The following is a 23,192-nucleotide window of genomic DNA, read 5'->3' as shown; positions in this document are numbered from 1 at the left end:
AATATTCGGGGTGGAGATGAGAACAAATAAATTGCAACACTCTGATTTATTCTCTTTACATGTCACACTACATATTTTACTTCAAAAAGTTATTTTGAGAAATAGGTACTTATTTTATATAGTGTTGCTTTCCTTTCCTATTGTCGCAATATCGCAATAATTCACTAAAGTTGAACCGAACACGAGTGTGGAGACACAACAATTCATACGGGGACAAACAACAACCCTCCACATGAATTATAACTTATAAGACATCTTGAACCACTCATTTCTTTTATATCACGTGCACCAAATTTAGCCTTTTTTTTAAGTGCAAAAGTCCCTAAATTATTGATGTGTGACACTGTCTCTGAACAATATTTTTTTAATTAAAATTTTCATCGAATTGTTTATTTTATAGTATTTTAGTCATTTTGGAAATTAAATATTATTTTTAATGACTTGACCATCTTAGAGGCTTAAATATTTTTATCAACTTAAATAACTTGTTGATTCTATAAAATTAGTTTATAATATAAGTCTAACTAAATAGGAAATAATGTTAAAATAACTTGGGGGCCGTTTGGTTCAGTTTTCTAAACTCGTTTTCTGTTTTTAAATTCCGTTTTCTGATTCTAATTTTTAAATTTAAAAAATAGATTTAAAATTACGTTTCAGAATATTTTAAATGTTGTTTGGTTATGTTTTCCATTCAATTGTATAGAGATAAAATAGAAAACAACTTTTCATTGTTTTCTGTTTTCTAAACAAATTTCAAAGAAAACAGAAACATGATTCTAAATCTGTTTTCTGAATTTATAACCAAACAGGTTTTCTAAAACTGTTTTCTAGAATTTAGAATCGTGGTACCTAGGATAGCCTAGTGGTAATTCCACACCACCTCTTGTGTGGAGGTCGTTGGTTCAATCCCCACTGCAGCAAAGCTGTCTGAAAAAAAAAAATAAAAAAAAATGTTTTTTAAAACTGTTTTCTAGAATTTAGAATCAGAAAACAGAAAACGATTTTGGAAAAGTTAACCAAACAGCCCCTTGGTTTGTTTGAATAAAGATTGTAATTTCAATGAGGAAGCTATTTGATTTGTAAACATGTTTTTAAATAATTTAATTTCTGTCAAATCGGAAGACCATTTCTAGAGGCTGAAATATTATTAGGCTACTTGCCAAAAAGCCATGAAATTATCCAACCTTTACACATATATGCACTACAAAATGAAAGACACGATGGAATGAACTGGGTTTTGTTTGGTCTAATTTTCCAATATCTCCACCAAAATCACAAATCTTCCCATGTGATCGCCACAGCAAAAAGCAAAATAGAGAGAGCTGTTAACTTGGTAAACTACAAAACTACCCTTAAAAAAAAACTAATGCGTGGAAGGACAATAATGTCACACAAATCTCCTACTTTTTAGAAATAAATTGACGTTTTCTGAAATATTGAAAAACCCAACTAGAAATTAAGTCGAATTTGGCAACCGAACCGAACGGAACCACATGCACAAAATACAAACTCTTGTGGTAACATGTCAATAATTTGGATATGCCACACAAGGTATTGCAAGTCATAATAAAACCAAAGCCCACCTAAAAGAATTAATGAGATCTATGATCTCAAACTTCAATAACTTTTTATGCCCACCGAAACTGGAATGAGGCTTTCAATATTTAAAGACAAAATAATTTAGGTCAGTATAAAGTGACAATAATAATAAAATTCCATTTGGCAACCTAACCACATGCAACAAGCTTATCCACGTAATAGTACACACACCAATTCTGTTGATAAAATACATTACATATATGATAATAATATAACTAACTAGCTAGCTTCCATAATGGCAAAATGTTAAGATTGTATTTTCTTTTTTTTAACCATATTTCATCATTACCATACCACCAGACAAGACTACCACCTAAAATTTCATCTTTCCTTCCTCTTTAATCATAATTCCCAAAAAAAAAGTCCACCAACATAATATTCCCCAAAATCTAAAAAAAAAAAAAAAAAGGTAAAAATAAAACAAAGTACAGAAGAGAAGATATAAACATGACAATAAATAATGTATGTCAAACTTTTTTTTTTCTTTTTCACTTGAGCTTTTTACCATCTTCCTCAACCACCTCTTCTTTTTGGTGATCAATCTCGCCATTAATTAATTTAGGGCTTTCCAAAGCCCTCTTTTCCTGTTCTTCCTCTTCTTCTTCTTCCTCGCTCATCAAGGTTTTCTGGTTCTTCTTCTTCTTCTTGTTGCTCCGGCGATTCCTCTCGGCGCGTCCCTTCAAAACCTCCAGCAACTCCCTCACCGCCCTCTCGCCGTCCCTCCGGTTCTTGATCAGCACCTCGCTGACGTCAGCCGGAGTCATCTCCGCCGCGTCGACGACGGCCTCGAGCTCCCGGAGAACTCCGCCGTCGACGTCCCTCTCGGCGTCGACGAACCCTAGGTAATTTCCGAGCAGGATCTTCAGAGCCTCGAACGAGCAGTAGCTCATGAAAACGTGCATGTCCATTCTTCCGCTCCGGAGCAGAGCCGAGTCGAGCTTCTCGATGTGGTTCGTCGTGAACACGAAGATCCTCTCGCTCCCGCAGCAGGACCAAAGCCCGTCCGTGAAGTTCAGCAGACCGGAGAGCGTGATCGAGTTTCCGCTTCCGCCGCCAGATCCGCCGCCGGAATTTCCGCTCTCCTGATCGCCGGATCGCATCTGCTCGTAGTAGCTGCTCGGCGGAGCGGCGACATTGCTCTCTCCGGATTTCTTGTTCCGATTCGTGAGGCTGATCGAGCAATCGATGTCCTCGATCACGATGATCGACTTCGAGCTCGTCTTCATCAGAAGCTTCCTGAGCTCGGAGTTCGTGTGGACCTCCGTGAGCTCCAGATCGTAGATGTCGTACCCTAGGAAATTGGCCATGGCGGCGATCATGCTGGATTTTCCGGTCCCCGGAGGACCGTAGAGGAGATAGCCTCTCTTCCAGGCCCTGCCGGTCTTCTGGTAGAAGCCTTGGCCGTCGGCGAAGTCTCGGAGATCCTCCATTATCTCTCTCTTCCGATCCGGATCCATGGCCAGAGTCTCGAAAGTGCTCGGGTGCTTGAACGGTACGGACTCCCATGGATGTCCTCTCGAGTCCAGAGAACCGCCTCTGGAGTTCGTGTACAGAAGCCTGTCCTGGTTCTTCCTCCTGATCTCCTGAGCTTTGTCCATTATGAAATCTGCAGCGGAGAAAGGGGAGAAGAGGATGTAAATGTCAGGAATTAAACACTTTGTGGCGAAAATCGAAAGAGTCGGGGGAGGAGAGGGAGCTAAATGTCAAAAAGTAAAAGGGACGAAAAATGAATTGAGCTGTACAGGGATGACGGACATAGCTCCGTCGCTGAGAACGGTGATGAGAGAGAGGCTTGACAGGGAAAGAGGGGGCAAAATGTCATGAATTGAATATATTGGGGCAAAATAAAAGAAATAAATTAGGTAAGGATTTGAGGATGAAAGGCTTGACAGAGACAGGGGGATACATGTCAAAAATAGAACTTTTGTGGCCAAAATCGAAAGATACCTTTTTGGAAAGGATCGAAGGAGTCAGGGAGCCAAGTATCAAAGTAAAAATTTATCTAGAGAAATAAATTTAACGGTGGTAGAGACCGACATAGCACCGTCGCTGAGAAGACGACGAGAGAGGGGGCGAAATGTCATAAATTAGTACATTGGGCCAAAAGAAAAGACATAAATTAGGTAGGATTCGAGGATGAAAGGCTTGACAGAGACAGAGGGGGATAAATGCCATAAACTAAATATATTTGTGAAGATAATGGATTAAGACTGTGCCTAGGTAGGAGACTTGACAGGGACAGAGGGGGTTCAATGTCATAAATTATGTATCTTGGGCAAAAGAAAAATGAATTTAAAACGTGCTAACTAAGGTAGGACGTAAAGAGTCGAGGAAGGAGGAGAGGGGGCGGAATGTCATAAATAAAATATGTTCTGTAGGAAATGACAGAGGAGGAGGATAAATATGAGAAACAAAACAAATTTAGGGCGAAAACGAAAGAAATAAACAAAGGACGTGCCTAGGTAGGAGTTGAGGATGATGGGCTTGTGGCGCTTCTTGATGCGGAGCGTGAAGCCACGCTTCTCGTCGGGGAGTGGGCGCCACGAGAAGGTCTGAGCCTGGCGCTGAGTGACGACGTGTTCCCACGAGACGGAGACGCCTCTGAAGGAGTCGACGATGGAGTCGTTGTTGGAGAGGCCGAACGTGACGGCGGAGGAGTTGAGCGCGCGCGTGAGGCTGAGACGCGACGAGACGGAGCTGGACGATGACGTGGACGAGACGGAGGAGGAGAGGTAGAGGCTGACGGCGTTGTAGAGCTCGTTGGTGTTGACGCCGTCGATCTCCGTTATGTCGAAGTAGCAGTAGGAGGAGAAGTAGTGGGTCACTCTGTTGAGGAGCTTCGCCACCGCGAAACGGAGCTCCGGCGGGAACACCGTTTGGAGTAACGTCTGGCAGAAGGCCAACACGCCCAGCAATGACGCCACCGATGTCCAATACTCCTTCATTCTTTTCTTTTATTTTGTTTTGAGTTTTGATACAGATTAGAGGAGAGACGAATTTTCTCTAGTCTATCTAGAGGAGTTTGTAGAGAGAGAGAGAGATGGGTTTTGAGTTTTGATGGGATTGGCTGGCCAAGAAGGGGGATTTAAGTACAATGTAAATAAGAAAAGTGGGGGCTGGGAAAACAATAACATGTTTTATTATACATGCTTTTTATTTTTTTTTTCCAAATATGTATATGTGTGTGTATATATATATATGTATATATACATACTTTTCAAGGTTTTTTTTTTTTTTTAATTCACTCGACCCCAATGGGCTACCCCTTTTTTTTACTTGAAAAATCAAACAATTAACAAACTAAATCACCAAAAATAGAGAATTTACTAATTAACCAATCTTTTATAAATTTTAAGTAAATGGTCAATTTGATGAAACGGCATCTTGTAAATTTTGTCAATTTTAGAGAATTTATAGGGTATTTACAACAATTTAGTCTTGTAAATAAATTTTTGTGGTTATTTATCAAAAATATACAAAACGATGGTCAAATAGCAAAATCTATTGTTTTATGGGGGCTATAATGTTTAATTCTAACCAAATGTAAGGAAACGCAAATTAGATTACATATTATTCCTCATGTAAATTTTTTTTTGAAGGCTTTTAGCGTAAATAATATCTGAACTATTATGAGTGTGCTCTTTTAGCCCTTAATTATTATTATTATTATTATTAATTTTTTTTTTTTTTGCATTTTGATCCTAAATCAGAACTCTCTGATTTAGCTTTTTTAGTCCTAAAAAAAATCTTATAAAATAAAATTATCACCTAAATAACTTATTTCTAAATTCAAAAAGTAAATGCGGTAGCTGCTGAATCTTATAATGACACTCAAACGATTATATTAACAAGCGAGCTTACAAGTCTTGATCGTTACATATGTCGATGCTACCACATTGAGGTGCGGAGTGAGAAGACCCACAGTCAATAGATACAAAAATTACTCAAAAGATAACATCCTAATCCTCCCAAGAGTTCAGATCAACGGAAAGGTTTGGCACCTCGGCTTTTTGACTTACACAATATATCGTTTAAAAAATCTAAGTTATTAAATATATTTAAGTAGTTTAGGTGTTAAACTTTATTAAAAAAAATTAATATTTTTCGAAAAGGACTAAAAGAGCTACTAAATTAATAAGTTAGGACTAAAAGCTCTAAAACAAAGTTAGGGATTAAAATAGTACAATAAAAAAAAATTCACAGACTATTTACACTAAAAGCCAAAAAAAATGTTGGAATTCTAAAATATTTTTGTAATTTGTATTATTTTCAAAACAAACATTGTTGAAAATCAGGGAATCCACCGGGGCATATTAGCCATAACCAAATCAAAGCATTCAAGAGGACGAACATCCTCCAAACCAAATCAAATTCTAAGGTAAGCGTCTTTTTTTTTTTTTTTTTTTTTTTTTTTGCCAAAGCGTGAGCCACACCATTACATTTCCGACAATATGAAATAATACATGAGTTATAAAACCGAGCCGCACATGAGCAAATTGCGTCCACCATATAGAACCACCTTTGTGATAAGTCTATCGCCGCCCCTGGACTAGTGTGATCGTCGCCATACAACTTGATTGAAAAATACACCTCTGATCCCGAGATCCCATGCCACCTTGAGCCCCTGGACAATCGCAAAAAATTCTACCAACAGGGGCGAGAACGACCGAAAGCAAGAGAACGAGAATGCTGTCCTAATCGGGCAAGGGATTAGTCCACCTAATATGGGAGACAGACTTAAGCGCCCTCTCCCACCCTTGTCTCGAGACTTTTTCAAAACTCATCAAGGAAATGGGTGGCCTATTAATAAAATCAAGCAAGTTACAGTCTTGTCCGGAATAGATCGAGTGTTTGGTAGGTTTCCCCCGTACCCAGCATCACGGATGCGAAGACGGCAAAGTTTCCCAAGGAGAGAAGGTGCTTCCTTCGGACAAGGAAGCTAATGGTATCCCAAAATAGAGGATTTCACATCACTCCACCATCTCGTAGTCCACAAAACTTGCGAGATCACGGGGCTAAATAACATGCTAGTGGTCCCCACACACAAACGACACCTAGGACACGCAAAGTCAATGTTTATAACTCTACCAGTGATAATCTCGTGCATAGGCAGTCACTCGTCAAATAAAGGGAGGTATTTTTAAGGGAATTCGTAGTTTCTAAACAATTTTTCACTCCGAACTTTTGGTGAAGAAGGTCATATGGGATCTTGCATGACCCATCGTATCATTGGTATCATCCGGAAAATGAAAAAAAAAATCATATTATGAAAACTGGTACAAAGATTTATGTACTGATACCATCTGGGATATAGGACGGATTCGGGATCCTGTTTAATTCCATTTAGTAATGTTTTAGTAAAAAAAAAAAATAGTTGTATTTGCTTTTAACCAATGTAAATTACTATAAATTGAAGTAATTAATCATAGGCTAAAAGAAATATATATATATATATATATATATATATATATATATATATAGAAATTTCATTAATTGGGCTTAATAAGCCATTAAATATCAAGATTAGACCCTAATGTTTAAAAATATCTAAATATGGACTTTTGAACACATTTCGGACCAAAACACCCTTGATTCAAAAAACCCATATTTTTGCTCTCATTTTCAAATAATTTGCATCACAATTCTTTTCATTTTCGAATTGGTTGCGATATGATTAGAATTTTCGGTGCTGAGCTCGTGGGGTTCGGGGCAACGCCCCGATATTTTTTTGTTATTTAGGAATTTGGTTTAGGTTCAGTTTCGATTTTGAGGGTTTCACATTGTATCTCATCGTACGGCATCGTATCGCATCGTACGACATCGTACAGCATTGTACGACATCGTACGATGCCGTACGATGCGATACGATGCGATACGATGAGATACAATGTGAAACCCTCAAAATCGAAACTGAACACATACGATGTCATACGATGGTGTACGATGTCGTACGATGCTGTACGATGTCATACGATGCGATACGATGCCGTACGATGAGATACAATGTGAAACCCTCAAAATCGAAACTGAACACATACGATGTCGTACGATGCGATACGATGCCGTACGATGAGATACAATGTGAAACCCTCAAAATCGAAACTGAACCCAAACCAAATTCCTAAAAAAAAAACGACCACCGGAAATTCTAATCCTAGCGCAACCAATTCGAAAATGAAAAAAATTGTGATGCAAATTATTTGAAAATGAGAGAAAAAATATGGGTTTTTTGAATCAAGGGTGTTTTGGTCCGAAATGTGTCAAAAAGTCCATATTTAGATATTTTTAATGAAATTACTCTATATGGGACTCTAGAAATCGAAAATTTCCAATCGTGCGGGTAATTTTTTCAATATTTTTTGCAACAGTTTTTCTTTCAGTATTAAGAGTCTTGTTTTATGCAAAATATGAGACGTACGGGACCAGAAATCCCATTTTTCGGATTTCGTATGATCAACTTGATGAGAAAGTAGGGAAAAAAAACAAACGCATTGTGCGTAATTTGTACTAACATCAAAAGTAAATTAAAAACATAAAAATATATAATATATATTTCAGTTATTGTGTAGATTTTAATGGGGTCCTCTTGGATTGGCTTTGGGGTTAGAAGTTAAGGATGTGAGTGACATACAGGGGTTTTGTAGGGCCGCTCTGCCTGTACATTACTTTCAAATTTATAATTTTATGGGGACTGGTTTTTTTTTTTTTTTTTATATTTACTACGGGCAAAAAAGATGCAAGTTAAAAAAACACAATTTGGCTTCATTAATGTCAAACAATGTGTCACAGAAATCCCAAACATGAGGTTGAAAGAGATGTGTGAATGAGTTGTGGATTTTGCAAGCTGAATTTATCGACTTGGCATTAAGTATAAAAGACAGTCTTACACGGCAAAATCGTAACGTAAATAAATAAACCATGCATTTATGAAACGCACTGTGGTCCTACTATTTATTTTCTATTTTTTTGTCACATGTGTCAAATTATAAACCTGAAGATTTTCATCTCCAGAATATTGTATCTTTCTCTTCCCAATGGTTTATTTTGATGATAATAAAGCTGCTGCTGCGAAATTGAAAGAACAATTATTTCTGATGACAAAAAAATAGTAATAATAATAATAATAACCATCATTATTTCTTCAGTTTAAGGCTGTTTTGGGGGATTAAACAATTATAAATAAATATCTCTAATCAGATGATGTGTTCAGAAATTACTGGTACATTGAGCTGACCGTTTTGTTTTGTTTGTTGTGTAAACCAAAAAAAATAAAATCAAATGCGTGTGTAGGTTTGTTATGATGGGTTCTGTGCACAAAAGATTCACTAATTTCGCTTATATTGCCTATCTTACACGTTTTGGCAGAGTCAGAGATTCTATATATATATATATATAATTATATTTATATATATATATATTGACAGAGGCATTTCTCCAGTAGAGTACACGGCGTGGTACGCTATCTATATTGAAATAATGTCAACCGTAGATTATAATATAACGGCTATCATTTTAGAAATTTAACATGTTCTCATTCAACCAAATGACCCACGACCATTTTTTCAAATGGATGAACGTAATATTTAGATAAAATATCAATCAGATTTTTCTGTTTAATCAAAACGCCTGATTAATATTTTCAATTTCTAAATATATGAGACATATTTTTTCAAATGAATATAAATGATTATATCTCTCTTAAAAATATGTTTTATTGCAAATAACATCATATTCATTTATTTTTTACAAACAAATAATTTGAACTCTCCAAAATACATTTAATAGAATAAATATTTATTTACTATTTTATTAAAAAAAAACCCAAAACCTCACTTTATAAAAAAATTCTTAACTTTGTAAAAAAAATTATAATTTAATTTTTTATATATAAAATAAAAAATAAAGAGTAATTTAATTAATGGTATTTTGGAGAGTTCAAAATTTTATTTTGTGAAAAATAAACGAAATGGGTAGTATTTGCAATATAATATATTTTTAGTTGACATATATGTCATTTATGTTAACCTGATGGGATATGTCTGATATTTCTGAAAATTGGAAGTATAAATTAAATAGAGGGGAGACTATTGATATTTTCCCTAATATTTAATTGGTTTGTTTCTTTGACAAATTCTCATCAATCCAAATGAACTTGATGGTCAAAATTGGAAGGGATTTGTTATAGGTGGAAATTTGAGATATACGGAGTAAAACTAGATTTATGCCGAGTTGTCATATAAGAATATTGAGTAGAAAAGATTTGGTATCATATTAAATGAGAAATAAATATGAACATAACCGAGAATATCAAATATGTTAGTGGTCTTGGAGCATACATATGTGCTTTAGAACAATTTAAGAACATGTTGAGATGGTAAAATTTCAAACAATTTATTTATTCCTACCTATCATATTTGAAGAAACTATAAGAGAAAAACAATGCAAGAATAAAGCAAGATTACATGCCTTATGATGAAACAAATTTTACCAACCTTTATGAAATTTATTCAAATCAATGATGATCCTCTTCATCTGGATTCACAAGCTCCAAGAGTCTAAAAAAAAGTAGAAACCAACACTATAAACTCAAAGTTCAAATGAAAGGATTACTAGTGTGGTCCAACTCTATCTTTGCACTATATGAATATTCATTTATTTTGGTTGATTCATTTAATATTATTATGTCATCACTAATTTGAAATGGTGAATAATTTATGTAAATTATATAAAATTTATAGCTTATATATTAATTTTTAATTATTTAAATTAATAATTAAAATTTAGAGTAATATGGCTAACCAACTAAATTGAAACGTTGATTTTTGCAATAGTACGAAACAAGCATTAACGAACACTAATAAACCTAAATGAACGAGTTTAACATTTAATTTAAATCTCAAGTTTCTAGTTGCTGATTCTTATTATATATATTGACTTATTTGTTTTCACTATCTCTCTCTCTCTCTCTCTCTCTCTCTCTCTCTCTCTCTCTCCAAGATCTATTTAGGAATATCTAATTTTATTTTAGTTTTCTCCATTTTATCAAACTTCCTCTTTCTTTTTATTTCTTAAATAGCCTATCTACATGTTCATAATTATTTATAATACAAAATATATGTTATAATTGTTAGTGAAATAGTTTAGTATGTCTAAAAGCATATAGAAATTTAGAAAAACTATGTGAACAAATCTTATCAGACCAACTAAAACAAATTTGACATATTCTTTTAAAAATAGCCAAAATGAAGAACAAGATCAAGGAATAACGTTTAAATAGACAAAATGATATGATTGAAATATAGTTTTTGAATTAATTGATACATCATTAAAGATTGACTATTTTGTATAAAATCTTAAAGCCTTTGCTATTTTGTAATACCAACATTTTAGGTAGTTTAATCCGTGCAATATTTCTAAAATTAAAAATATATTATATTTAAGAAATTTATTTTATTTTGATTAAAAAACGAATTAAGACCATTAATCTGACTAAATTTTTTATTTAATAATTAAAATCCAGAAACCTATAATATATATAGATATATATATATTAAAAATGTATGCGATTCTTCTACTAAATGAATACTGTTAACTGTTGTACTAATTCTTCATACGCTATTTATAATTTTTTTGTTTTGATGTTTTCATTGAGATGACCGAAATCTACATTTTAAAATTATCAATTTGAAATTTCCAACTGGAATTAAGTTGGTTCTTTAACGAGGGCTTTATTCTAGAACTTAATCATTCCTATGCCTAAATAATTTTATGGAAAAGTACGTGGCATCCACAGCGTTTTGATTGAATGAAGATCGTCTCATGTGAATAATATATTATTAGTATTATATTAGAACAATTAAGCAATAATAGAGGGGAAAAAAATAGAGGAACACACATTAAAACTCAAAAGCACAAAAGAAATGGAAAAGAAAATAAAAGATAGTAATCTCTATTCTCTGTAGATATCGCATAGCAGGTGATAATATTACAGAAGAGATAAGAATCAATCTCTATTTCATCGTCAGTCAGTTTTGTTTGTTTATGCTGAGAAGTGACTAACAGAGTGAGAGAACAAATAAGAAAATAATTTAATAAAGTAGACAGAATTTATTAAAGCTTTCCTCAGTGGAGAACAGAAAAAAACAAAGAGAGTGATTCTTTGTTAGGGGAAAAAAAATAGATAAAGCATTTAGAAGTGGGAACTGAGAGGCATTTCGGTTAAAAAAAAAAAAAAAAAACATGTTCGTTCATTTTTAAAAATGGTTTTAACTTGATTGAAATCAACTCCAAAAAAGTTAAATTACGTCTCTTTTTAGACGATTTATCAATAAATGTAGAAGAACAATTATTTGATAATTATACTTTACATTATTATTTTAATTTGTGCATAAACATTCATGTTGAATAAAGATATGTTTGATTCCTCAAAAAAAAGAAGAAGATATGTTTGATGTTGAATTATAATAAGATATGTTAGTAGAGTAAGTGATTTATACACATAAAAAGGTATTTGATGAGTAAAGTCTACAATAATAAAAGAAATTTGGTCAAGATGATTAGTACTTTACCTAAAAATATAGTTATAACTTATAACAGAAGAATTTGAATACATTCCGAGAATATCTAGTATTTTAAAATTAAAACAAAGTAAAAGACTAAAATAATAGTTTATGATCTTTAACAATTGATTACGTACTTTTTTTTTTATTAATTTTCTATAACTTAGGTCAAAGTTATTATATTTTGTACCATTTCTGAAAGTGTGTTGGTTAAGTTTGACATTAAATTATTCAAAAAGGTTAAAAGAATGTCATTATTGACGTTTTAATTTGTTAAGTCTGAAAGGGAATCGTTTTAGGGTTCATTCCATGTCTCGTCATAAAATGCAGTGGTAGGAGTCCTCAGTCCTGAGTCCGTACTCCGTCCGAGTGCATGCAAAAAAAAAAAAAGCTAAAATAAATAAATAAATAGAGAATTTTTTTTTAAATCACTTACTAATTAATTGGTATTTAAATTTTTTTAAATCACACCTACGTCCGTTAGAGCATCTTTAATTAGCTATGATTTTGTTAATAATTGGTATTTAAAATTTTTTTTTTTATCGAACAGAATCGATTATTTACAGCTACTAATTAACTTCTTTAAGAGCACAATTAATTTTTTTTTTAATTGATTCAATTAATATCAATTAATCGGGTTATTTTCAAAATAATAGAAATCATTTTCTCTCATTATTTTTCGTTGATTGTTATTTAATTTCATTTTTCAAATCCTTCTAATTTTTTTTCAACGTTTTCCAGTTTCATAAGTATATTATATATATATATATATATATATATATATATATATATATTATATGCGCTATTATCCCGCAGCTCATATAAAAGTTAATAGTTGTTAACACGGGTTTTCTGATAAAATCTCTACCATCATGAATAAAAATAGTAATTTTATTTCGCTATTAGTATATCACCAGTTAAGCGACAAAAAAAAACTTAAAATGATATCAAGCATTCTCTCTTAAAAAATTGTCTCATTTCAAAATTCTCTTCAAGTCTAAAAAGCGTTAGGTTGTGTATGCCCGATAAAACACGTCTCTTTAGTACATGGACTACGAACTCAAGTTTAGAGCACCATCGGTAGAACAAGAATGGTTATGCATAACTTTAGTGACAAATAAGATATTGATCTTGTTGTTATTTTGAGTCGGTTGTTTTTGTTTTGGCAAAACTGTTGTTCTACATGATATTGAAAACATCAATCTACAACATGAGACGTCTGTTTTACACATCAGTATAGTGACGTTGATTATTGTAGACATTCTTTTAGTCTGATTTTCTTCTGCACTTTTGTCGATCGTCCAATGAGCGTTCACCGTGTGCATTGGGAAACTCTTGCCAAGGACACTACGTTGGAATGTGTCATATATAAGAAATGCTTTCCCTCTTTGGTAGGACAACACGTCTAGGTATTTTCCATGTTCTCGTCATCGCCGGAATACAGGTCGTAGGTGTGATTTATACTATGTAGTTGACAACCATTGTTAAGAGATTTGTCATAGAGTTGTTTTTGTGTTTATTCAAAATATTGTAAAACATGTATTGTTATAAACGTTGTTGAAACACTGGAAGAGTGTGAGTGAAAAGTGAGGGGAGCTCAAACACAAGGGTAGTCTAAGTTAGAAATCTATAGGGTAGTTCGAAGTTTAGGAAACCTGGAAGGTGATCATCCATGGTTGTCCGATGTTGTACTTATTCTACCGTCTAGTGAAGTTCTCTTTCTACCGGTAGTATTTTCCCTACAGAAGTAGACACGATTGGCCGAACTATATTACCAACTTGCGTGTTTCTTTACTTACAGTTTATATGCTTTTGATATTTTGCTAAAATTGCTAAGTTGTTTCATAACGTGTTAGAACATCCTTAAAAACATCACGATAAATAGTAGATCTACTTTTTTTTAGATCTTATTTCACACTCATAGACAACAAACGGCTTTACCTTCAATACAAGGGGAATTATCAGCTTCGAGTACACCACTCGAGTGAAACAATCTGAGCTTGTATCTTCAAGCTCGCTTTATCGACATCACATCAAGTCCTCAACTATGGAAGGACTAGGCTAGCCAATTTTTTATTTTGTTCATATTTGTACGTGAAATTCTCATCATCATCATCTCAAGTATTTCATTTGACATTGCATTCTCCCATGACGCCTTAACTGTAACCGATGAACGCTCTAGACTCGAGCTAAAATCAATCGAGATCCTTCTAGGTGTAAGGACTTCTTTTTATATATCTATAGTTCATTGTGACATCTTACACATCCCCAAACTTATATAAAGAAGAGAAGTTATTTCCACTTCGTGAAAAAAAGGGGGAAATTTTTGGAAGTTGGAGTAGCGATAGATCCATAACTTCCTTCTTCTACTTTTTTTTTATTCACTTTTATTACCAATTTCCTAGTTTGGGTAGAAAAGTTTGAAAATACATGTACTATCAGGTCGCGAGTAACTTAATATTTGCATTACTTGATATCCTTCTAAAAAGGATTAAAATGTTGTTGAAAATCGTCCAAAATTTTAACTAGATTTGTTAATGATAGACGGAAAAATTTTGTTGTTAATGACAAGTTTTCAGCAAAATTTCAACAAAAAAATATTTTTTAGGAAAGAGAACAATGTCTTTTTACAAGTAGAGAAATATCGTACTTGATACAGAAAACTAACATTTCCATTAAAAAAACGATGGTATTTGGGCAAAAAATGGGCTTTTGAATTATTTTATAATAAGGAAAGCGGTTTTAGAGTTTAAAACTCAGCAAAAAAAATTGCACAAATACATACATACATATATATATATACATACATACATATATATATATATAATATATATATATATATATATATATATATATATATCAATAAAAAAAACTCTCGAAGTAGAAAAATTAGTGCAAAATGTGATCACCAATATATCATTTCGGTTGAACATTTGTGCACACTTTAGTCATTTAAAAAAAAATTGAACAATTTACATTCTTACTTTCAGATATATTATGAACAATTGATTAAATTAAACATTTAAACTCCATTTGAAATCGCCAAAAATGTGCAGAAAAATGAAAATATGAAAAATAAAAAAATAAGAGTAAAAATTAAAATTCTATAACATAAAATGAGAGGGAAATATTACATAAATTTTAAAATTAAAATTATATATGACACAAAATGAATTGATTACATTAAACTCTGTTTGAAAATCATGGAAAATGAGAGGGAAAGAAAGAAAGAGAAAGTGAGAAAATAGACACAAACATGTGCCTATATGTATCAATTTGGATTATTTCTATTTTTCACTAATTTTTTCATGAAAAATAAAATCCACTCATTAGTTATAAATTTTCCCGCTTATTTTCTTTCATATTTTCATTTTCCTTATATTTTCTGTTCATTCAAATAACAAAAAAAAAAAAAAGATAGAATCTCATTTTTATTCCCCCCCTACTTTCTTGGCCTGGTTTCAAACGGATCCTTAAACACAAATTACAAGAAAATCCTTTAAAATAATGAAGACATTATTCTTCAATTTGGATGATTGAAATCTAGGCAAGTAAGTAATCAATTGTTTTTTTTTTATATAAACACAAATTTACACATGTTTTATAATTATTTAAAATAGATACTTTTTGCTTAAATTGTTTTAGGGTAAGAATATAAGTTTCGTTGGCTTCTTATCAAAGTTAAAAATTTCGGGAAATTGCATGAAAATTGCACCGAAATTGCTATATTTTGAGAAGTCCGACACGTTTACGACCATATGTGCTTTTCGTCATTTTGTGTCGCGGGTTTTGCGTCGAAATTGCGTGAAGATTTTCATATCGTTGCGCCCATTAATGTCGTTTAACTCATAGTATAAAACACAAAATATCGTGTAATTTTCGTTACAATTTCCGTCACATTCCATGCCGCAATTTCGGTCACGTCGTACAAAAGCCATCCAAACTAGTGCAAATTCAACAATATTTCGATAAATTGCGTGAAAATTGTATGGAAATTGCGTTTATTTGTGTACACTTATGTCTTTCAGTCTATAAGTTGTAATTTTTAAGGTTTTTAATTTTATGCATTGGATGTTGTTTATACTTGTTTCATGGTGAACATATAATTGTTTTAATTTTTTTTGAAGAGCTTACAAATTTTAAATTAATGTTAATTGGAAGTTAATTGTTTGGAATCTGTAGTTTAATATATGTAATTGTAAACAAGTATTTGAAAATATTTTAAATGATAACTTGTTAGTGAATTTTATATTTGGGGTAGTACTTGAAATTATGATGTGTTCATAACTTATTATGTGTGTTGCTTACGACTTTGATATTTTCAACTTATTATGTGTGCTTAATATATGTGTTTGACTTTAAAGTTTGAACTTATTATGATTGTGTATTATGTATGCTTGTAATTGAAATTATTATGTATGTTTAGAATTTTTTATATGTGTATGGAACTTATTTTTATGTTTGAAATTATGCAATATTATTTTCGTCATAATTTTTGTATTTTATCGTAGTTTCCGTCGGCCACCGCAATTTCCGTCGACACGATTATTTCAAAATTTCACATTATTTCCGTCGTAATTTCTATCGGTCACCGCAATTTCTAATTTTTGAGACCATCGGCACGAAATCGACCACTAACATTTCAATCCTTGCTTCTTATATACAATTAAAAGGTCAGTTAAGTTGGTAAACGTGTTCTAATTTGTTCACAAGTGTTTAATTTATTGTCAAAATAAAATAAAATATTATAAAACGACTAGTTTGAGACCATTTTGCTAAAAAATAAACAAGAGACCAAATTGTATTTTATTTTATTAAACGGAGCCTATTCGTATTCCTATCTTTTCTGATACGAATAACGTTTATACCAATGCGGATAATGAATATGCTATGATGGAAAAAAATAACATCAATTCTCAACGGAACTTCATTGTAACTTGAAAAAGTGACACAAGAGTCTTGGAAAAAGTTATGAGATGATTTTCAAGGCAAAAAAATAAATAAAATTATATATATATAAGATAAGATGAAAACACCAGTTTACTTTTATCAAGCAATGTAGACTATGTAGTAGAGTAGGATTAAGAAAGGGAACATGTAAAAGTTTCACACAACTAGTAAGTATACATATTCTTCTATAGTAAAGCCAGATTGCGTTCCCAACAAATGGAATTGTCAAAAATTACAGTTCAACAAGAAAAGACGACTCAGCTGAGAAGAAATTCCTATGCAACATGTTTAGGGCATTTTTTTTAATCTGTTTGAACGAAATCCCCTATTAGGCCAAGCATTTTTTTTTTCCATCAACTAATCAATGGCGATTATGAGGAAACCGACAGATACGTACATGAGGAAAACGGGGTAAAGTGCGAGGGCTTTTCTTCTCGGGTTCACGGCCGAGCTCATGAAAGGATACGCTGCCCAAGAACTCCAAGCCAAAGTCACACACACAACCACCACTTTCACAATCACGTTGTCTTTAAGCATGCAGATTAGGGCTCCGATGTCGAGTGGGAACAAACAATATCCCAAAAGGCTCAGACTCTGGAAGAATATTATGTGCCCGCCCTGAAATTTACCAACGAGGGTTGATAGTTTTACGAGAAATGCGCAGTAAAAGGGCTACTTTGGTCATTTTACAAAAGTTTAAGTTTCAACTAGCTAGATTGCGATAGGGTACTTTGAAATTCGTGGGTTTGCAAATACTTTCAAATAGCGAAGTTTGTCTCTAGATAAAATGTGCATGTACCAAGTTTGAATAATTTTGTTGACTCTTTACTTCAAAAAATAAATAATAATAATAATAATTACGTGATGAATTGATTTTATAAATTAAATTGTCAAAAATTTTAATCACAGTTCACAAGAATTTTTTACAACGTAAGTTTTGGCGATTTGCTGAAAACTTGAAACTTAGCTTCAAATGGGTATTTTGTCCAATTTTTTCATTGCTATAACGTCCTAGTTTTTTAAATTGGACATTTGGCCATAAAAACGGGGTTTAAAAACTTTGTGCATATACCAGATGCAAAATATTTCATCCAGATTCCTCAGCATACACAAGCAGAATGCGTTAGAATTTTAGTTGATAATTTCTGGGAAAACCAGTAAAGCTTTGCGAATAAAATAAAGCTTTGTAGGCCAATTTCTACACTAAGACTTGTAATCCACAAATTGATGTTCTGAAAAGCTTTGCGTTTATGCACAACTGTAAAGAACAAGAGATAGAGAGAGCGTTACCAGGAGAAGTACGTTCAGCGTCAAAATTACAGCACCGGCTGCTAGTAGAGCGAATGCAACAGCGAAAACCTCAGACTGCCAAAAGATATAGAAAGGTTTCATTAAATTGGGTAGTCATATAAATTTGAGTCTGTTAGGTTACGACTCGAGATATGAAATGAACGAATCCATCCAGCAAAAACTACAAAAAGCAGCTATACGAATATAATGCTCATACACAAGATCGTAATTTATTTTTTAAAATAAATAAAAACCGGAAAAGACGAGATTAAAAATAAGGCTTCATGTTACCAAATTCTTGCGAAATTTAACATTAACTTGCTGTCTATTTTCATCATTATGATTAAAAGTAAGAAAATATATGTTAGTATTAATAATATTGTCATTAATTGTTAGATAACAAAAATAATTCTTTGGTTTGGTAAAATAATAACAAAAAGAATGAAAGTACCAAAAAGCTCATTGAAACATGTGGTTTGCCAAAATGGTTAAAATGCACATGACCTATTTTGTTAACATATAGATCGATAGTTAATAAGTGCAAGTTTCGATAGTTAACTGCATGTGAACATTCTCAATGCAAAATGCCTATAATTAGTTAGGAGACAAAGCCTCAACCTGAATAATTCAAGGGACATTAGTGTACAAAACCTAAAATAATGAAAAAAAATTCATGACCCAACTGCAGCCTAATTCCTCACTAGTATAGATCAATGAAATTGTAAACACAATTAAAGATATTAAAGATTCCTCTTCTATTCGAATGTTTTTCGGTAACAAGTAGTTTCATTATCCAAAAACAACGTTCCTGGGTTCATGGCAGCTACACATATTACTGACCTTATATTCAAAAGCTGGATATAATGAAGGTTTGCAAATGATTTTGCAATGAGTCTTGATCAAAGGAGTTTCTATCAATATGGAACAGAAATCGAGAAAAGAAGTGGTAAGTTTTGGAGGTACAAAGGTTTAAAAGGGGAATTGGAAAATCTCCAGATTAACATGAAGTTTGACGGCAAGGAAAACAATCGGGGAGAGGTGTGAATTCAATGTTGACCCTCTCATGGAGCGAAAGGAGAACTAAATCTCAAGCTAACAGAATGGTGATTATTGATTAAGTCCGGGCTTCAAGCACCTAGTAGCTCAACGTGAAAGGTCTGTTATGGGATGGAATTTCTGGTTTTGGACAAATATTTTGGTCGTACATGGTATTGGGAGTCGATTTCAATGTGGTTAGATTTCCAGCTGATGGAAAAGCAGAAGCAAAAGCACGAGGAGTACGAGAATGTTCGATGGCGTACTGATAATGGAAATACAATTGATTGGCTCTGATTCCCGGGTTAATCCTAATTGTTGTATGTTGGATTGTTTGGGATCTCGAAGCAATCGAAGGAAGGTTTTTATCATGCAATACATGAAACAAGAATCTGCTGTGTTTCAGACCACAGCAGATCATACTTTTGGAAACCTTATTCTCATGTTTCAGTGTCTGCAGATCATTTTTTATGAATTCATGAAGGTTTTTCTCATGCAATACATGAAACAAGTCATGTAATCTGTTACAGAATCTTCCAAATTCATCTCATACATTTCAACATGAGGTTTAATCCTATAACACTACATTTCAACGTAACTCTAGATATTCCTGGAAGAGTAATTGAACTCAATCTCAGAATATCTTCCCTTAAATTCTAGGAACACGTTTCTCTCTGCATTAAACAGATAAAAAAACAAACAAAAAAAAAAATCTCAGGAACGCAAAATATAAGCTCCGTCTCATCAGTTTCAAGCTTCCAAACAATACTCTCAAGAACCTCACATCTTAGCAACAATCAAAACGCCACAGCTCGATCACATAATAGATCAAACAATAAAAATAAAATAAAATCCACAGTAATAAAGAAGAGAAATGAAATTCACGCGCTAACCTTCTTGACCGAAGCAGACCAGGAGAGAGTGAGACCTAAGAACACAATGAAGAAGAACGGTCCCCACAGATCCCAATCCCTAAGCGCCTTTCCCGGATCTTCACGGTACGGGTTCGGAAACACGACGAGCTTCAAATTACTGACGATCCGCGTCAGATCTCGCTTCACCGTGTCCCACACCGGCTCCGTCAGCGTGTTCGGCGGCGATCCGAATCCGGAGCTCGCGATGCCGTTGTTGGAGATCGGAATCGAAGAAGCTCCGGCGACGGAGGGGACGGCGGTGGGTGGAGGCAAGGGAGGCTTGGAAGTCTTCGGCGGCGCCGACGGAGGAGGGAGGTTCGATTGGATGAACGGAGAAGTGGAAATGGGGATCGAAGCCCTGGGAGGGCTTGGGGGTCGGGCTGGGAGGACTGTGGAGGAGTGAACGGTGGAGTTGATGAGGTTCTCGATCTCGTCGATGTCCGACTGAGACGACGCGTGTAGCGGAACGGTGTCGCCGTGGGACATTTTTGGCCGGAATATCTCGTGCGCTTGTTTCCCGGGAAAATGTGAAGAGCAGTGGATCTCTGGTGAGACAGGATTTGGGCTTCGTGAGGAAAATAGGAGACCGTTTGCAAATCGGGTTGTTGGATTCGGGTGGGATTAAACGACGTCGTCCTTTAAACTCCGTGATATTATATTATATATATAAAAGAGGAATTTTATAGAAAAAATACTGTTTAAATGAACAGTGTTTTTAGATAAATTTTTTTAAATTATAGAAAAAATAAGAGATTGAACCTTAGATATAAATATTGTTCGTATCGATATTTTTTTTTATCAGAAACATAAAAATATCTCAAAAAAATTATAAATTTATTTTTTTCAAACCTAAAAATTATAAATTTATTTTTTTCAAACTTAAATATTTTTGAACATGTCCTTATATATTTCTTCATCCAGACTAAAATATATTAATTATTTAGCAGTAACGCGCGATATATACTGCTTGTATATAATAAGATTAAGAGCAACTCCAATGTCAAATTTTAAGTTTTAGGTTATTTTAGTATGCAAAAATATCAACAGTGTCCCATATGTTTAATCAAAATGCACGACTTATCCTTTCAGTTTCTAGAAATATAAGACATCTCTTCTCAGTTAAATATAAATGACACATAACTCTCCTAAAAATATGTTATAACGCAAATACCACCATTTTCTTTTATTTTATATAAAAAAAATTGAACTCCCAAAAATTCCATTAATAAAATAAATATTTTTTTACTATTTTATGAATAAAAAATCAAAACCTCTTTTTATAACATATTTTTAGAGGAGTTATATGTCATTTATATTAAATTGGGGGGAGATGTTCTGCTATTTTTGAAAATTGAGAGAATAATTCACGGATTTCGATTAAACACATAGGATATTGTTGATATTTTCTCTTTTAGTAAAGTGACGTGAACTTAGTAATATTTGTTCTTACTGAAAAATATAATTCAGATTATAGATTATGTTGATAATGAAGTTATCATACAATACTTAGTAAATCTCTTTACTCTTATTGAAAAATATATTTTAGATTGTGTTGATACTGAAGTTATCATACCATACTTTCAAAATTTGAGAACAAATTGTAGAAATTTGTAATTTTGCCAAGTTGAATGGTTTTACTATAATAAAGTGACTAATAATTGAGGAAATAAGGGATTTGGATAGGAATATTAATAGTCTATATATTTGTTTGTTTTTTTTTTTTTTTTTTTTACCAAAATTATAATTAGGAAAAATATATTAGTGGACCCAATGTAAAACATATATATATATATTTTTTTTACTATTTTGTTGATATATAATTATACATAATTTGTGGACATATAGTCCATGATTGGACTACATACATGACATTAAATACAAGATTTGCTGCTGTCAACAAATCTGTTATTTAAAAACTCGTATAGTGTCATCAAGTCTAATTTTTAAAATCTATTCATTACAACATAAAAAAAAAATGTGGAGTCGAGTTACAAATGCAATGTATTTGCTGATTTCATTACAATACATCTGCATAAAATTACAAGCCAGATACATTACAGTAATCATAAACACATATAATACAATACACTGTATTATAACAACCACCTTCAGCCTTTGAACACAAAGAACAAGTCTATCAATGTTACAACTCGGGATTCGATCCGGAAACGAAAGCTTTGTCAATCTTTCACCGTGTTTACTCTCCCCTCTTTTGAGAGAGACTAAAATTTTGGTGATTGATTATTGACTGCCTTTTTCATTAATTCAATGTCTTTTAAATAGAACTATCTTTACAACCTAATAGGCCAGGTCTAAAATCATAAATCTAGTTATATATTTTCGGGAAATAGCCAAAATGAAACTATGAAATTGGTTTTTAGCCTATGTTTCACAACTTTTAGGGAAATAGCCAACAGACTTATGTGTCAATAATTAAGGTGTGATTTACCCTTATTTATTAACAAATTCGTCACTTTCTCTCTCCTACTTTTTTCATATACTTTTTTTTTACATAAAAACTTCAAAAAACCATATCTATCTCACACGAACTCGAAATTGAGTGATTCCAAATCCTACGGATTCGTGTCGCCGAGATCTTCAAAAATAGATCCATTGTGTTTGATGAAAAATCATGTTTAATACTATAGATGTAGAAAAATCACGTTACTACTTAAATATGGAAATAACTGGAAATTTTTAAAATTATCAAAAAAATAAATGGAAACGTAACTATGATGCATTAAACATAATTTTTCATCAAACATAATGGGTCTATTTTTGAAGATCTCGACGCCACGAATTTGTAGGATCTGAAATCACTCAATTTCGAGTTCGTATGAGAAAA

General features: G+C 32.9%; 2 protein-coding genes across 2 annotated transcripts; both read right to left on the bottom strand.

Annotated features, from left to right (window-relative positions):
• Window positions 1-1,672: 1,672 nt before the first annotated feature.
• LOC149394857 (P-loop containing nucleoside triphosphate hydrolases superfamily protein) lies at window positions 1,673-4,651 on the bottom strand. The gene is made up of 2 exons (XM_089615491.1): window positions 4,058-4,651; window positions 1,673-3,205 (listed from the first exon to the last, which is right to left on the bottom strand). The coding sequence occupies exons 1-2, from the start codon at window positions 4,542-4,544 to the stop codon at window positions 2,088-2,090; spliced, it is 1,605 nt and encodes a 534-aa protein (XP_089471617.1). The 5' UTR covers window positions 4,545-4,651; the 3' UTR covers window positions 1,673-2,087.
• Window positions 4,652-17,138: 12,487 nt separating this feature from the next.
• LOC149394856 (protein YIP4b-like) lies at window positions 17,139-20,981 on the bottom strand. The gene is made up of 3 exons (XM_089615994.1): window positions 20,327-20,981; window positions 18,399-18,473; window positions 17,139-17,726 (listed from the first exon to the last, which is right to left on the bottom strand). Exons 1-3 carry the CDS (start codon window positions 20,831-20,833, stop codon window positions 17,466-17,468), a joined length of 843 nt encoding a protein of 280 aa, XP_089472120.1. The 5' UTR covers window positions 20,834-20,981; the 3' UTR covers window positions 17,139-17,465.
• Between the last annotated feature and the right edge of the window lie 2,211 nt (window positions 20,982-23,192).

Source organism: Urtica dioica, chromosome 5 (genome assembly GCF_054948205.1).
Source record: "Urtica dioica subsp. dioica isolate 48M chromosome 5, U.dioica_male_clone48M_v1_H2, whole genome shotgun sequence".
NCBI lineage: Eukaryota > Viridiplantae > Streptophyta > Magnoliopsida > Rosales > Urticaceae > Urtica > Urtica dioica.
Note: the sequence above shows the minus strand (reverse complement) of the source record. Positions and strands in the feature narration are given on the sequence as shown.

What these genes read in the sequence shown, in the direction of transcription:
- LOC149394857 (XM_089615491.1), bottom strand. Translation starts at nt 4,544, where the DNA reads ATGAAGGAGTATTGGACATCGGTGGCGTCATTGCTGGGCGTGTTGGCC. An exon ending in CATCCTCAACTCCTACCTAG is followed by an intron (nt 3,206 to 4,057) that starts GCACGTCCTTTG and finishes TCTCCGCTGCAG; the next exon opens with ATTTCATAATGGACAAAGCT.
- LOC149394856 (XM_089615994.1), bottom strand. Translation starts at nt 20,833, where the DNA reads ATGTCCCACGGCGACACCGTTCCGCTACACGCGTCGTCTCAGTCGGAC. An exon ending in GGTCTGCTTCGGTCAAGAAG is followed by an intron (nt 18,474 to 20,326) that starts GTTAGCGCGTGA and finishes ATCTTTTGGCAG; the next exon opens with TCTGAGGTTTTCGCTGTTGC. An exon ending in CGCTGAACGTACTTCTCCTG is followed by an intron (nt 17,727 to 18,398) that starts GTAACGCTCTCT and finishes GGTAAATTTCAG; the next exon opens with GGCGGGCACATAATATTCTT.